Source organism: Sorex fumeus, unplaced genomic scaffold (assembly GCF_029834395.1).
Source record: "Sorex fumeus unplaced genomic scaffold, SorFum_2.1 ptg000082l, whole genome shotgun sequence".
Classification (NCBI taxonomy): Eukaryota; Metazoa; Chordata; class Mammalia; order Eulipotyphla; family Soricidae; genus Sorex; species Sorex fumeus.
Window position 1 is genome coordinate 3,744,601 of NW_026606139.1, and position 14,355 is coordinate 3,758,955.

The 14,355-nt window shown below is 45.2% G+C and overlaps 1 protein-coding gene across 3 annotated transcripts; it reads left to right on the top strand.

Moving 5' to 3' along the window:
* Window positions 1-228: 228 nt before the first annotated feature.
* TMEM69 (transmembrane protein 69) lies at window positions 229-9,263 on the top strand. 3 transcript variants are annotated; one of them, XM_056130941.1, is made up of 4 exons: window positions 229-320; window positions 973-1,111; window positions 4,943-5,083; window positions 7,825-9,263. In XM_056130941.1, the coding sequence occupies exons 3-4, from the start codon at window positions 5,042-5,044 to the stop codon at window positions 8,533-8,535; spliced, it is 753 nt and encodes a 250-aa protein (XP_055986916.1). In that variant the 5' UTR covers window positions 229-320; window positions 973-1,111; window positions 4,943-5,041; the 3' UTR covers window positions 8,536-9,263. The 3 variants fall into 3 exon arrangements, with proteins under 3 accessions (XP_055986916.1, XP_055986918.1, XP_055986917.1); XM_056130942.1 differs by having other exon boundaries at window positions 318-428; XM_056130943.1 differs by lacking the exon at window positions 973-1,111 and having other exon boundaries at window positions 300-320.
* The last annotated feature ends 5,092 nt before the right edge of the window (window positions 9,264-14,355 follow it).

Genomic DNA, 14,355 nt, shown 5'->3' on the forward strand with positions numbered 1-14,355 from the left:
GCAGTCGCCCTGGGTTTGCCCACGCTCCGCGGGGCGGGTGCAGCTAGCGTGTCGCCCTGGACGAGAGAAGCAAGGGCGCCGCGATCGCCTGCAGGCTTCCCGGCCGGCACCCACTGGGACGAAGGCGTGCAAATAGCTCCAGCCAGAAAGACGGCCTAGGAACCGAAAAAGCTCCGGCCCAGTCCCCACCCGGACGCATTTCTTTTCCGGCTCTTGGGAAGTGGGTGGTGGACCCTCGCTTGCCGGAAGCGCGTGTGTCGGCGAGCACCGGGGGGTTCTTGGAGCTCAGCGTTCCGTGGTTCGCTGCCGCGAGCCGGCAAGTACGCGTAGCGGGGCTGCGACGAAGTACAAGCTGGGAACGGGGTTTTGTGGGCACCAAGTCGTTGAATCTGCGTGCACCGTCGGGAAAATTTCCGGGGCACCCTTAGGTCAGGACTGTCCGTTTTTCTCCGATCGCAGCTCAGGTTTTTTTTTTTTTCTTTTTGGGTCACACCCGGCGATGCACAGGGCTGACTCCTGGCTCATGCACTCAGGAATCACCCCTGGCGGTGCTCGGGGGACCCTATGGGATGCTGGGGATCGAACCCGGGTTGGCCGCGTGCAAGGCAAACGCCCTCCCCGCTGTGCTATCGCTCCAGCCCCCGCAGCTCAGTTTTGCATATTCCGACTTCTTCTTGGAGGCAGTGAAAAACGTTGAGCGTTTGACCCTTTAATGATCTTACCGTTGCTTCTTCCGGCCTGGAGGGTTTAACACTTTTTTCCCCGCTTGTATGCCCGTGAGTCGAAAAACACGTGAGTGTTTAGAGAAGTTCGAAGGTGGACGAAGTCATTTCTGAATGGTCTGGTATGCCCTCACGTCGCTGATTTTCAGCAAAATACCTGTGTGTGCCTTGCAGATGATGTGCTTTGTCTTTAGGACGGGTAGAGACCACGATTTCCCCAAGAGGTCCCTGAAAGCTTGTTTCTCTTTAGGGCGGTGGGCGTGCGTTTGTGGGCCGCATCCAACGGTGTGGAGTGCTTGCTCCGGACTCTGCTCGGGGATCCTTTCTGGTGGTCCGCAGGTGAACGTGGGCGGTGCTCAGGATTGAGCCAGGGTCAGCTGCAGTGCCAGGTATGCTCCTTAACCAGCTATGCTATTTCTCTGGACCAATCATTTCTTCGTGTATAGAATGAAGGCATTGAGTGCTGTACAGAATTTCTCTATCCACTTCTAATACCAGTGACGTAAAAAACTTAATACAACATTTTGAATTCTATTTTACTTTTGTAAAGGACCAGGATTAATATTCTCATTCGTTCGCTTTTTTTGTTTTGTTTTGTTTTGGGGTCACACCCTGCGATACCCGGGGGGTTACTCCTGGCTCATGCACTCAGGAATTACTCCTGGCGGTGCTCGGGGGACCATATGGGATGCTGGGAATCGAACTGGGGTCGGCTGCTTGCAAGGCAAATGCCCTACCCGCTGTGCTATTGCTCCAGTCCCATTTCCTTTTTTTTTTTTTATTGCTTTTTTGGGTCACACCCGGCGATGCTCAGGGGTTACTCCTGGTTTATGCACTCAGGAATTACTCCTGGTGGTGCTCTGGGGACCATATGGGATGCTGGGAATGGAACCCTGGTCGGCAGTGTGCAAGGCAAACGTTCTACCCACAGTACTATCACTCCAGCCCTCTCCCCACCCCCATTTGCTTTTTAACTGCTGAATTAGACATGATCTTTTGGTGTGTGTCAGGGGTAGAGGGGCAGGGGTGAGGGAGAAAATCAGACACCCCCAGCTGTATTCAGAGGCTACTCCTGGCTTTATGATTTGAGGCTTCAGCAGGCCAGGCTACTGTTATCATGCAAAAGCAAGTCCATTCCGGAATTATCTCTACAACCTTGACAATTCTTAACCATTCATTGGTGCGTAAGGTAGAATATTACTTGTCTGTTGATACAGTGACAGGGATATTTCTCAGCTCTTTACATGTATCAGCTGATTTAATTCTTACAACCCTGTGAAGTAGCACTGTAGCACTGTCCTCCCGTGTTCCAGCGGACCCAGTAACGTCTCCATTGTGAGACTTGTTGTTACTGTGTTTGGCATATCGAATATGTCACGGGGAGCTCGCCAGGCTTTGCCATGTGGGTGAGATACTCTCGGTATCTTGCCGGGCTCTCTGAGAGGGATGGAGAAATCGAACCCAGGTCGGCTAGGTCAGCTGTGTGCAAGGCAAACGCCCTACCCGCTGTTTCTATCGCTCCAGCCCAACCCTATGAAGTAAAAGTAAAGTAAAGTAAAGGCCCTCCCGTTGATCATCGATTTGCTCGAGCGGGCCCAGTAACGTCTCCATTGGAGACTTTGTTGTTACTGTGTCTGGCATATCGAATACTCTCGGTAGCTTGCCGGGCTCTCCGAGAGGGGCGGAGGAACCGAACTCGGGTTGGCCATGTTGGCTGCGTGCAAGGCAAACGCCCTACCGCTGTGCTATCGCTCCAGCCCTATGAAGTAATTACTATAATTCATACTTAAAAGATGAATCTCACCATAACAAGACTAAATAAATTCATCCCAATCACAGAGCTGTTGGGGCCAGAGAGTTCTTACAGTGACTAGGGTACTTGCCTTGCGTGCAGCAAACTCTGGTATGATCTTCAACACTTGATATGATCCCCCAAACTCTGCCAGGAGCAACCCCTGAGTGCAGAGTCAGGAGTAAGCCTGAGCACTGCTAGTTGTGGCGCCAAAACACCAAAAATCACACAGCTGTTAAGTGGTGGAGCCAGGATGCCAACCCTGTTTGTTTGAATTCAAAGTATGCACTCTAACTTAATAGTGCTCTCTCTTAATCCAAATTGATGTTGAGTTCATGCAAGTAGATTAAAAATTCAAGGAGAAATTTATGCAGTTAAGACAGTACTGATTGCTCCTGTCATCATTCTGAGCTGTAAAATACTCTTATGCCCCAAAAAGATAATAGAAGAAAGCAAGCATGGTTTTGTTATTTTTTTTTTCTGTGTAAGAGCCACATCCTGCTGTGCTGGGGTCAGGGCTAGAGGGGGTGATACTTTGCAGAAGTGCAGGCCTGACAGTTCAGTGCTTGGGTGAGGTGAGGAGGGGGCTGTTCTAGCCCCGCGGTGCTTATACCCTTGGTGTCCCTGCTGGGATGGGGCGGGGGGAGGCAGCCACATGGTACCATGAATCGAACTCATGCCAAGCATATGATTTTCTACCTAAATTACCTGTCTGGCCCCGACCCTTAGGTTGTTCGTTTTTGCCGGAGATTGAAGCTGGGATGCTCACGTGTGGGGCTAGAACCCTACCAGCTCTCTCTTCAGCCCTCTAACCTTTCGTTTTGAAGATGGGGAAATTAAAACTCATCTTCCTGAGCTGGAGAGATAGTCCAGCAGGCAAGGTGCTAAGTGCCTTGAACATGGCCAGCTTGAATTTGATTTCTGGCATCCCTTATGGTTCCCTGAGTCTGCCAGGAGTGACTCCTGAGTGCTAAAGCCAGAAGTACCCACAGAATACGGCCATGTGTGGCCCCAAAACAAAACAAAAAAATTACAAATTAGAAAACTTGAGGCAGAACAGTAGACAAGTCGGTAAAGCACTGGCTCCGCATGTAGCTGATCTGGGGGTGATGCCTGGCCTCCCTTATGGTCCCCCAAAAACCACCAGGAGTAATTCTAAGTTCAGAGCCAGGAGTAACCCTTGAATACATCAGGAGTGACCCAAAAAGCAAGGAGGGAGAGAGGGAGGGAGGGAGGGAGGGAGGCAGGCAGTGCTAGTCTTGCATGCTTCTGACCCTGGTATCCCATATGGTCCTTTAAAGAGAGCTGGATGTGACCCAAAAGCCAGAAAAAAAAAAAGAGATGAGAAAATTTGGGTTCACCCTGGCACCTTAAAAAAATAAAATAACTGGCACTGCAGGGTTACCTAAGGTCACACAGCTGGGAAATAACAGAAGAATTTATAAAATACAGATGGTCTGCCTTCTTGCATTATTTTTTTCTTTTACACCAAGTAGCAATACCTAAAAGAACAATTCAAAAATGGACTCTTAAAAAAATTTATTTTTTAAAGATTTGTTTTTTTTTTACTGATTTTACTGATTTTTTAAAAATACATTGTTTTCAAGGCCAGAGAGGTAGGACAGTGGGTGAGGCATTCGCTTTGCATGCGGCTTATCCAGGTTTGATCCCTGGCGGCACCTGTGTTCCCCAGAGCCCATCGTAAGTGCAGAGCCAGGAGCTTAGCACAGATGGGTCTGACTCAAAAAAGAAAAGATAAAAAAATCTTTAAAAATATATTGTTTTTGGGGGGGGCTAGAGTGATAGCACAGTGGGTAGGGCGTTTGCCTTGCACGCGGCTGACCCGGGTTCAATTCCCAACATCCCATATGGTCCCCTGAGCACCGCCAGGAGTAACTCCTGAGTGCAGAGCCAGGAGTAACCCCTGTGCAATGCCCGGGTGTGACCCAAAAAGGAAAAAAAAAATATATATATATATATTGTTTTCGTGGCTGGAAAGATAGTACTTGCCTTGCACTGGCCAATCGGGGTTCAGTCCTCAGCACCAAGTACCGTCCACAAGTGATCCCAGGAGTGATCCCTGAGCAGAGTTCGGAGTAACCACCACTAAGTGTGGCCCCCAAACAAAAAAAAATTCATGGTTTTCAAAGGAACAACAGGAGAAATTCTGGTGAGTTAATTTTTTAAATTACACATAAGGGACTGGGGTGATAGCTCGAAAGTGCTTTGCATGTGAGAGCCCTGGTTTTGATCCCAAGCACCTCATGGTCCATTCCCTGAGCCCTGAGCACTGTTTGGAACTGCCAGAGCACTATGATGGGAACAACCCCACCCCTAACACGGCAGGTGTGCTCCCAAAAACAAAAACATTAAATTATGGAGAAAGTTAAGAAAAGTAACGTCATGATTTTGATTTTTTTCCCCCCAGCAATATGTCTCTCTGATTCAGATCCTTTACTTTCCATAATAATATACCAATCAGAACTGCGTGGCATCTTCCTGAGCAAGATTTTCACTAGTACACAGTATGCTTCATTTCATCCAGAAGTTTTCTCGGACATCTTCAAAGGTTGGTTATTCAGCATACGTTTGAATCTATTTTCCAGTTATCACTTGACTGGAGAAATGTTAGGAAAAAAGATGAAATTCTTTATCCTCACTTAGCTGAGGAGACATAGAAAAATATTTAATATCAAGTGATAAGTGCTATAGTAATCTTTAAAAATAGGAAAGTGGAACAGAGTGTCGACAAGAGGGCCAGAGGGGCTGGAGCAATAGCACAGCGGGGAGGGCGTTTGCCTTGCACGCGGCCAACCCGGGTTTGATTCCCAGCATCCCATAGGGTCCCCTGAGCACCGCCAGGGACCAGGGGTGATTCCTGAGTGCACAGCCAGGAGTAAACCCTGTGCATCGCCAGGTGTGACCCAAAAAGAAGAAAAAAAAAAAGAGGGCCAGAGAGGTAGTAGAGCAGGTAGGGTGCTTGCTTTGCATGTTGCTCATCTGAGTTGCTCATCTTCCTAGCACTACCAGGAATGATCCCTGAGCACAGAGGCAGGAGTAATCAAACCAGGCTTGATTTTGGACACTGCACCTGGGTCCCAAGCTTGCCAGTAGTGATCCCTAAATGTAGAGCTAGGAATGAGCCTTGAGTACAGTCATATGTGATCAAAGACCAATGTGCCAAAGTGCTCTAATACAGGACCCCAATATTATATACTTTTCAGAATTCCTTGTCTTTTTTTTGTCTTTTTTTGTTTGTTTGTTTGTTTTAGAGGGGAGGGACATTCCTGACAGTGTTCACAGCTTACTCCTGGCTTTGAACTCAAGGATCTCTCCTGGTGGAAGTGCCATATGAGTGCCATCTCGAGTGCCAGGGATCCAATCATGTGCACGGCAGGCACTCTACCCACTGTACTGTCCCTCGGTCCCTATAAAGCAAAATTGGAAGATAAGTTGTGTTCCTCTAGGTAAATTATCTTCTCTGGTATGAGTGCTGTTTCTTTTACATACCCTCTATATAAACAGGAGAGGCCATATAGTAAACTCCTAGACTTCACCTGTTTCTCCTTCAATTACTTAAGGACGAAGATTAGTGGTAGACTGAAACAAAGTCACTGGTTTTCCCCTTCTCGTTGCCATCCCCTTCTCTTCTCCCTCTTCTCCCTTCCTTGTTGCCCCCCGCCCCTCCCCCCTTGCAGGTCCTAATACTTTGGGTTGTGTTTGCACACTTGCTTGCCAGGGATCCCACTTCTTTAGTGGTGATGTTCAGGCACATTTTGTGGTATGTAGTGGGGGCGGAGGGGGTTAGCAGGGTGTTGTATATTTAGTGTAGGATCATACATAAGGGTGTCACACATGAAGGTAAGTGCTGGACTACTGGGTGACATCCGTATCTATCTTACATATTCTTTTTTTGTTTTGTTTTTTGGGGGGGTCACACCCGGCGATGCACAGGGGTTCCTCCTGGGTCTGCACTCAGGAGTTACTCCTGGCGGTGCTCAGGGGACCATATGGGATGCTGGGAATCGAACCCGGGTCGGCCACATGCAAGGCAAATGCCCTACCTACTGTGCTATCTCTCCAGCCCCCTCCATCTTACATATTCTTACAACCCATTCTGGTTGTGTGCTCTGGGGGTTGAAGTCTTGGCTCACACCTTTAGTTGCAGTGGTCACTGTGAGTCACCCATTTTAGAGTACTTGCACTCACCTCACCAGTGGGCCAGAGATCACATATTTATTTCCGGGGATTCCAAACAGCAGAACTGCTAGGAACACACTTGGGCACATGAGGGCACTGTGAGGAATCAGACTTGTGCCTTCACACTTGCAAAACAGATCTTTGTTCTTGATGTTCTTGTATCGGTGACTCAGAAGCCGCGCACCCTTGATTGCTGTGCTTGCTAGGGTTGTACACCTTTGTTGAGTTGTACCAGAGGTGGCTCACTTGGTTGTCGCAGCCAAGGCTATTGCAAACAGCAGCTCCACTGGGATCATACTCAGGTATGTGGGGCAGTGCCAGAAATTGACCATATAGCCTTACTGGCTTCAAGCTTATAAGGCAGATTTTCCAGAGATGTCCCTGAGCTGAGCCCTAAGGCAAGCACTTTTGCCACTGAGCCATCCCTCTGGGCCCTGTATCACTAGTTCCTATTCTATTAGGTTGTTTTGTTTTGTTTTGCAGGGGCAGGGGTGTTTGGGCCATCCCACTTGTGCTGAGTGGCTACTGCTGGCTCTGTGCTCTGTGCTCGGGGGATCATAGGCGCTGGGGATCAAACTAGGATCAGCCACACGCAAGGCATGCCTTGTTCCTGTACTACGTCTCCAGCCAACTCTCTTGATTTTTTTTCCCAACCTAGACACAGCTTGCACTGCTCAGGGCTTGCTTCTGCAAGTTCTCCAGGGATCATGCAGTGTGGACATTAAATCCAGGGCCCCTGAACGCAAGGCATATATGCTTTCCATTTTCCTGATCCTCTTTATTTTTATTGTGGGGGGTTCACAACTGGCTGGCTATAGGCTCTGGGGTACTGGGGTTAAAGCTAGGGCCTTGTACATACAAAGCTTCTACTCTACCACTTGAGCCATATCCCTGCTTAGAAGTTTTTTATTCAGTAGCTTCTTTGGCATTTTATATAGCTGTTTAATATTAGCCAACCAGTGATGTAATCAGTTCACCTTTTCTGTAAAATTTGATGTGTTGATAAAAAATAGATGGCTTTTCTATTGTTTCAGGTTGGAATGAATTATCAAGTTTGGTGTTGTGTACGTATTGCTTTTGTTTTAATCTTCCGGTTCTGTGTCTCTACAGATGCTGAAGTTTCCTTTCACAGTCAGAAGATGGTCCAGCACAAAAACAGATAGGCTTTGTCTCAAGATCTGTCTCCAGAATTCTCTTCCCCCTTTGTTTCCACGGCATGGGCTTCTCTCATCATATCCAGCGTACATGAACAGGATTCAGTACTATCATACTTCCCCTTGCAGTTTTAAAAAGCAAAAGCAAACAGTACTTCCAGCCAGGTCACCGAGCAGCATCACTTCCCTCCCCGACAGCCCAAAGCCAGCGTTGTATTTAACTCTGGCAGGACTGATCCCTCTTGTTGCTCCACCACTGGTCATGGTGGTAACAAAGTCTTACATCCCTATTTTAGCTTTTGTTCAAATGGCTTATGGAGCTAGTTTCCTATCTTTTTTGGGAGGGATTAGATGGGGTTTTGCTCTCACAGAAGGTAGTCCTGCCAAAGCAGATTACCTTAATTTAGCTAACAGCACAGCTCCTCTTTTATTTTCATGGTTTGCTTTTCTTTTTTCGGAAAGACTCAGTGAAGCTATAGTCATAGTAATCATAGGTTTAGGGATAGCGTTACACGCTGAACATTTTCTTTTGCCACATTATCCCAGTTGGTTCAAAGCCCTGAGGATAATAATCACTCTGGTGGCCTTTTTTTCATTTGTAGTCACTTTACTGCTGAAAGATATTTATCCAGAGAAAGGACCTAAGAGACCCAGTCCGGTAGGATAAATAGAAACTGCACAGTAGATGATACTAGCCTGTGACATCACCTTTTCCTCCTTCTCTTTGACATTTTTACCCTCACCAACGAGAATGTGTTCATCGTAATTCTTGTGAAGAGAGGAAGAGTGTCTACTGTGGTTTTAAAATACACCTTATCCTCATTTTACTTTTGACAAATCAACATTTTACTTTAGACAAAAATAAACAGTTTATTTGAGATGGGAAGTCCTGTTGGTGTGCTACAATATAATATTGCCAGTGTTTTTAAAGAGGGGAATTTCTGAAACAATGGGAATGTCCTGAACATAAAAGACTGCCATCCACATGCAGCCTAGAAACCCAGAACATCACCCCTTCAGCCTCTAAGAAGCAGTCACCTCTACCAAAATCCTGGTTTCAGACTTAACTCCAAAACAGACGATCAGTTCTGTTGTTTCAGTTTCTTTGGTACTTGGTAATAGCAGTGAGAGCAGACTAGTTCATCATGGTATTAGACTTCTCTCTGACCATTGAGATTATGAGGCAAAACCTGTGGCTGAAATGACCTGATTTGGAAAGAAAGCCCATACTCATAAAAAACCTTACTGTTTTAGTGAGGAAACACTGCTTCTCAGGTACTTAAAACGTGTTTTGTTTTTGGGTCTCACCCAGTGATGCTCAGGACTTACTCTTGACTCTGCTCAGGGATCATTCCTGACAGTGCTCAGGGGTCCCATAATCATTTTCAAATTCATCTTCAGAGTTGATACTAGGGATAAGTCATACTTTCAGGCAAATTACTGTTTAACTAAAGTGCCAGAGAATGCATTTTGCAGGTAAACTATAGCGCTCATTTTAGAAAATTTATTTCTGTGGTATTTTAATTTAATATATTTTTTAAGTGAATCACCATGAGATGCACAAAGTTTTCATGATTGGGATTTCTCTGTGTCACTGTTTGTCACCACAGGGATATTGTGACTGGGGGTCGCACATGTGCTGGTTGTGGTGCTAGTTCGAGTCACACACCAGGTTGCAGTGCTTGTATATGCTAGCTGAGGCTCACACTCAGTTGAGGCTTTCAGGTTTGGTTGTGCTGCTTGCCAGGTGTCATACTTCCTGGCTTTAGCGGTCACGTCTTTTTGGTGGCTGTGCTCCTCTGCTGTCAGACTGCTTTTCTCGGTGCTGCGCAGTGTGTCTTCTAGGACTATGCTTGTTGCATGTGCATACCAACGCCGGGAACTTTTTTCTTTTTGCCTTTTTGGGTGACATCCAGCAATGCTCAAGGGTTACTACTGGCTCTGCACTCAGGAATTACTCTTGGTGGTGCACAAGGGACCATATGGGATGCTGGGGATCGAACCCTGGTTGGCTGCATGCAAGGCAAATGCCCTCCCTGCTGTACTATTGCTCTAGCCCCTATAATGGAAACTTCTGACCAGGTGCTTACATGGTTGGTGCTCTAAGTCACTGCTTTATTCTTCTAGGTATTCTTCTATTCTTCTTAAACTTGATTTTCAAGTATTCATTTTAAGTATATCAGACAGGATATTCAGGAACATTTTTCTCAAATATTTTGGTGGGAGATCATTTTAATAGTCCATAAAACTAAACGAGCTTAAAAGTTCCTATAATGAAAGATACTAAAAAGCCTGGACAGGCTTACTCTTCAAGCCCATGTTCCCCTTTGAACACTTATCTTGCTTGCTTGTCTCCGTTTCTTTGCTTGCCTTTTTCCATTCTGGAGAAGCCCGTGTTCTCTCTCGAATATGTACTTCAGCCCTTCTCTCCCATCACATCTTTCTAGATAAGTTTCAATAAAAACTTTCTAGTTTCACCAAAACTAAAAGAAATTAAAAGCCTGAACAACCCTCCTACGGTTTGATGAGCCAGAAACACTAATGAAATAATGTGAATAAAAGCAGAAGTCAACTTACTTTATTAGTATATTCATTTTTAAAACAATTCATTATCTTGGAAGTAAGCATTTTACAGTCACCTAATATAGGAGTTTACCATCACCTATTTTCAGAGTTTATCTAGATCTATTAAATCCAAATCATGATTGTCTTGTTTTTTACATTTCTATAACAGTATAAAAATTTATCCCCTTCATAGAGCCATTTTAGCTGGGTGTCAGACAACAGAAATTATTTCTATGGCTAGTAATATTAAAGGCACATGGGTCGAAGATTAAGTTATTTACAAATTACCTACTTATTTTGGTTTTGTGGCCACACCTGGCAATGCTCAGGGGTTGGTCCTGCCTCTGCACTCAGGAATTACTCCTGGCGGGGCTTGGGGACCATATAAGATGCTGAGTATTGAACCCAGTCGAGTGCATGCAAGGCAAATGCCCTACCCACTGTACTATCACTCCAGCCCCTCTTGATAATTAATTCCTTGATATTTTCAGATTCCAATCAGGTGTGCGACTTACTTTTCAGAATAATCTATAGAGACACAGCTTTCAATACACATTTCATGAGCTTCATACCTGCATGTAGTTATGAAAATATTCTTATAGGCCAACCTAAATATTTTGGACTTGAGTGCTATCTGAATCTTTAATGCTTACCAAAGGATTTCTATTTTCTGAGTTTTTTTTTTGTTTTTTTTTTTTGTTTTTGTTTTTGCTTTTTGGGTCACATCCAGCGATGCTTAGGGGTTACTCCTGGTTCTGCACTCAGGAATTACTCCTGGTAGTGATTGGGGGACCGTATGGGATGCCAGAGATCAAACCCAGGTTGGCCGCATGCAAGGGAGTGCCCTACCCACTGTACTATTGCTCTGGTCTCACCAAAGGATTTCTATCTGAATAAGCTGCTGGGGCCAGGAAGAGAGCCCAAAGGGTTTGTGCATATGCTTTGCATGCATGCAAGAAACCTGGGTCCCATCACCATCTCCATGGCTCTTCAAGCAGCACCAGGAGTCAGTGCCAGAGTGGGAAGTCATCCCTGAGCACTGCTAGGTGTAACCCAATAACCAAAATTGAAAACAAACTGAATAAACTGCCGATGCCCAATAGTAAATATGCCAAGAATGTAGAGCACTTACTTTGCATGTGTGAGGCCCTGTCTAATCCTTGGCACTACTTACATAAAACTTTTTTTGTTTGCAGTTCTGAAAATAGCATCCATGCTCCATACGTAATATGGTATATTCTCTATGCCAGTACTAAAAACAAAATGGAATTTTGAGGCCAGAGATATAGTTCAGAGGTAGAACGTATGCTTTTTGCATGTAAGAGGCCTGGGCTTGAATTCCTAACAAAAACAGATACACATAAAATGGGAAAATTGGAGAACCCTCGTGAAACATAAAACACAAACTGGGAAAATTAAAGATAGGTAAACCACCCTCAAATCAGCAACATAGACCTAAATGCAGGCAAGACAATGTTAGCTGGCTCCAACTCACAGAGGAAATAAGACAGAAATTATGTACATAAGGTGCTGGGGCAACAGGACAGCAGCTAAGGTCCTTGCCTTGCATGTAGCCGACCCAGGTTCCATCCCTAACATTCCCCATGGTCCTCAAGCCCCGCCAGGAGCGCCCTGAGTGCAGACCCAGGAGTAAGTCCTGAGCACTGCTGGGTGTGCTCCCCACCCCCCAGAAATATGATGTCCGTAAGTACAGAATCTTGCCAGGGATGTAGTTTGACAGCAGAGTACTTGCCTTGTATGTATGTGGACAAGGTTTGACATTCAGCACAGGAAAAACAAAAAAAGAATAATAATCTTGCTCTCAGAAAATAACAGACAAGAAGTCTTTAGAATACTTTTCAGAGAGAAAAAGAATTATTAAGTAAAGAAGCAGTTTGGGGTCAGAAGTCTCTCAACTTAACTCTTCTGTGTCATTTTATAAAAAGTTTCCAGATATCTACAATTCCACCTTTTTCAAGTCAGGCAGCAGTTTTTCAGTGAGCTCATAATTTAGGCTTGCCAAAGTATAAGTAAACTTCACAAAACATGATAAGCTAATAAACTGCAAAGTCAAACATTTTTGGTGATGAAGAAAAAGAGAAAAAAATTCTCTAGGTCACCCGATAGGCTCTTAGCATCTATCTTTTTGCAGTATAAAACTTGTTACTTAATTCCAGGGCTGGAGAGAGAGTACAGCAGGTAGGGTGCTTGCCTTGCAGGTGTCTGGCCCTGGTTCTATCCCCAGTATCCCATATGGTTCCCCAAGCACTGTCAGGAATAATTCTTGAGTGCAGAGCCAGGAGTAACCCCCCTCCCAAACAAAAAAAAATACAAAACAAAGCAAAAACCCACAAAAACAGTTTGGGTCAAGGGCCAGAAGAGTCCAGACCATAAGGTGCCTGCCTTGTGTCCAGCCCATCTGGATTCAATTCATGGAACCTCATATGGCTTCAGGGCCTGCCAAGAGTGACCCCTGTGTGCAGAGCCAAAAGTAAGTGCGAACAAAGCTGGGTGTCGCCCAAAAACAAAAGAAAAAGACGGTTGAGAAGAGTGTAGAGGGATCAGGCGCTTGTCTTGAGTGCAGCCATATCCTGTTTTGATCCTGGTTCGCAATACTTCAGATGACGTCCTGAACACCCCCAGGAGTAATCCCTAAGCAAAGAGCTAGGAGTAAACACTAAGCACTGCTGGGTGTGACATCTCAAAAAAAAAATTATGAGAGAGGAGCCAGAGAAACAGTAGACCAAGTAGGGCACTTGCCTTGCACATGGACAACCCAGGTTCAATCCTGGCACCCTTTATGGTCCCCAAGCTCTGCCCTCAGGAGTGCAGACCAGAAGTAAACTGAGTACCGCTGAGTGTGGCTTAAAAACAAAAAGAGTGATCAAAAGCTTCTTCAATGTTTTTTATCAGATAAAAATCCATACATCTATACAAGTAGTTATTTCTCAGGTACCTCTCCCAATATCAGCTGCCAATAGAAGTTTGTAACTCAGAATAAAGTAGCCCAAAGAGCTGAAGCACATGCTTTGCATGTGAAAGGCCTGGGTTTAATTCCAAACACTATGTTGTGTCCTAAGCAAAGCTGAACAATCCCTAAATCCTCAGTCCTCTGTGTGGCTCTAACTCCTCCTCCCAGTCAAAAAAAAAAAAAAAAGTAGGAAGGTTTATCATTGTTTCTTCTTTGAAGGTTAAACTATGGCCATTGTGCTCTGGATTCATTACAAATGTAAATACATTTTTTTTTTGCATTGCTGAGGACTGAAGTAAGGACCTCTGACAGGCAATTCAGGTGCTTTACCACTGAGCCACAGACTCAGCACATACAACCATCTTCAAACTGTATCATTGGTATTTGTATATTACACAAAGGTTATGTCAAATCTTCAATTATACCGGGAAAGCAATCAGGAAGCCAGTTTTCAGGAAACTTTCAATAAATCATTTTTACATAAAGTACTTGACCCTTAACTGGACTAAACAATTCTAAGGCAGAGACAACATTTCTACTGACCAGCTAGAAAATTTATGTGAGCTCTATATTAATTTTTTTAATTTATTTCATCACGATCATGATCACGACCATCCTGTTGTTCGTCGATTGCCTCGAGCAGGCCCCAGTAACGTCTCATTCGTCCTAGCCCTGAGATTTTTAAAAAGTGCCATATTAAAGGCTCTTTCTGGCTTAGGAGAATGAGACCCATCATTGTTACTGGTATTTGGCATATTGGGTACGCCACGGGGAGTTTGCCAGACTCTGCCGTGTGGGCAGGTTACATTCGGTAACCTGCCAGGTTTGTCCAAAGTAAGAATGAGATAAGATGTCATGTGGCCACAAATGTGGCCGCATGCTTCCGGGAGCTGGGTTTTATAGTCTCTGGATCTTGGCCATTGATGGGATTACACGGCGCCAGGGGGCCAG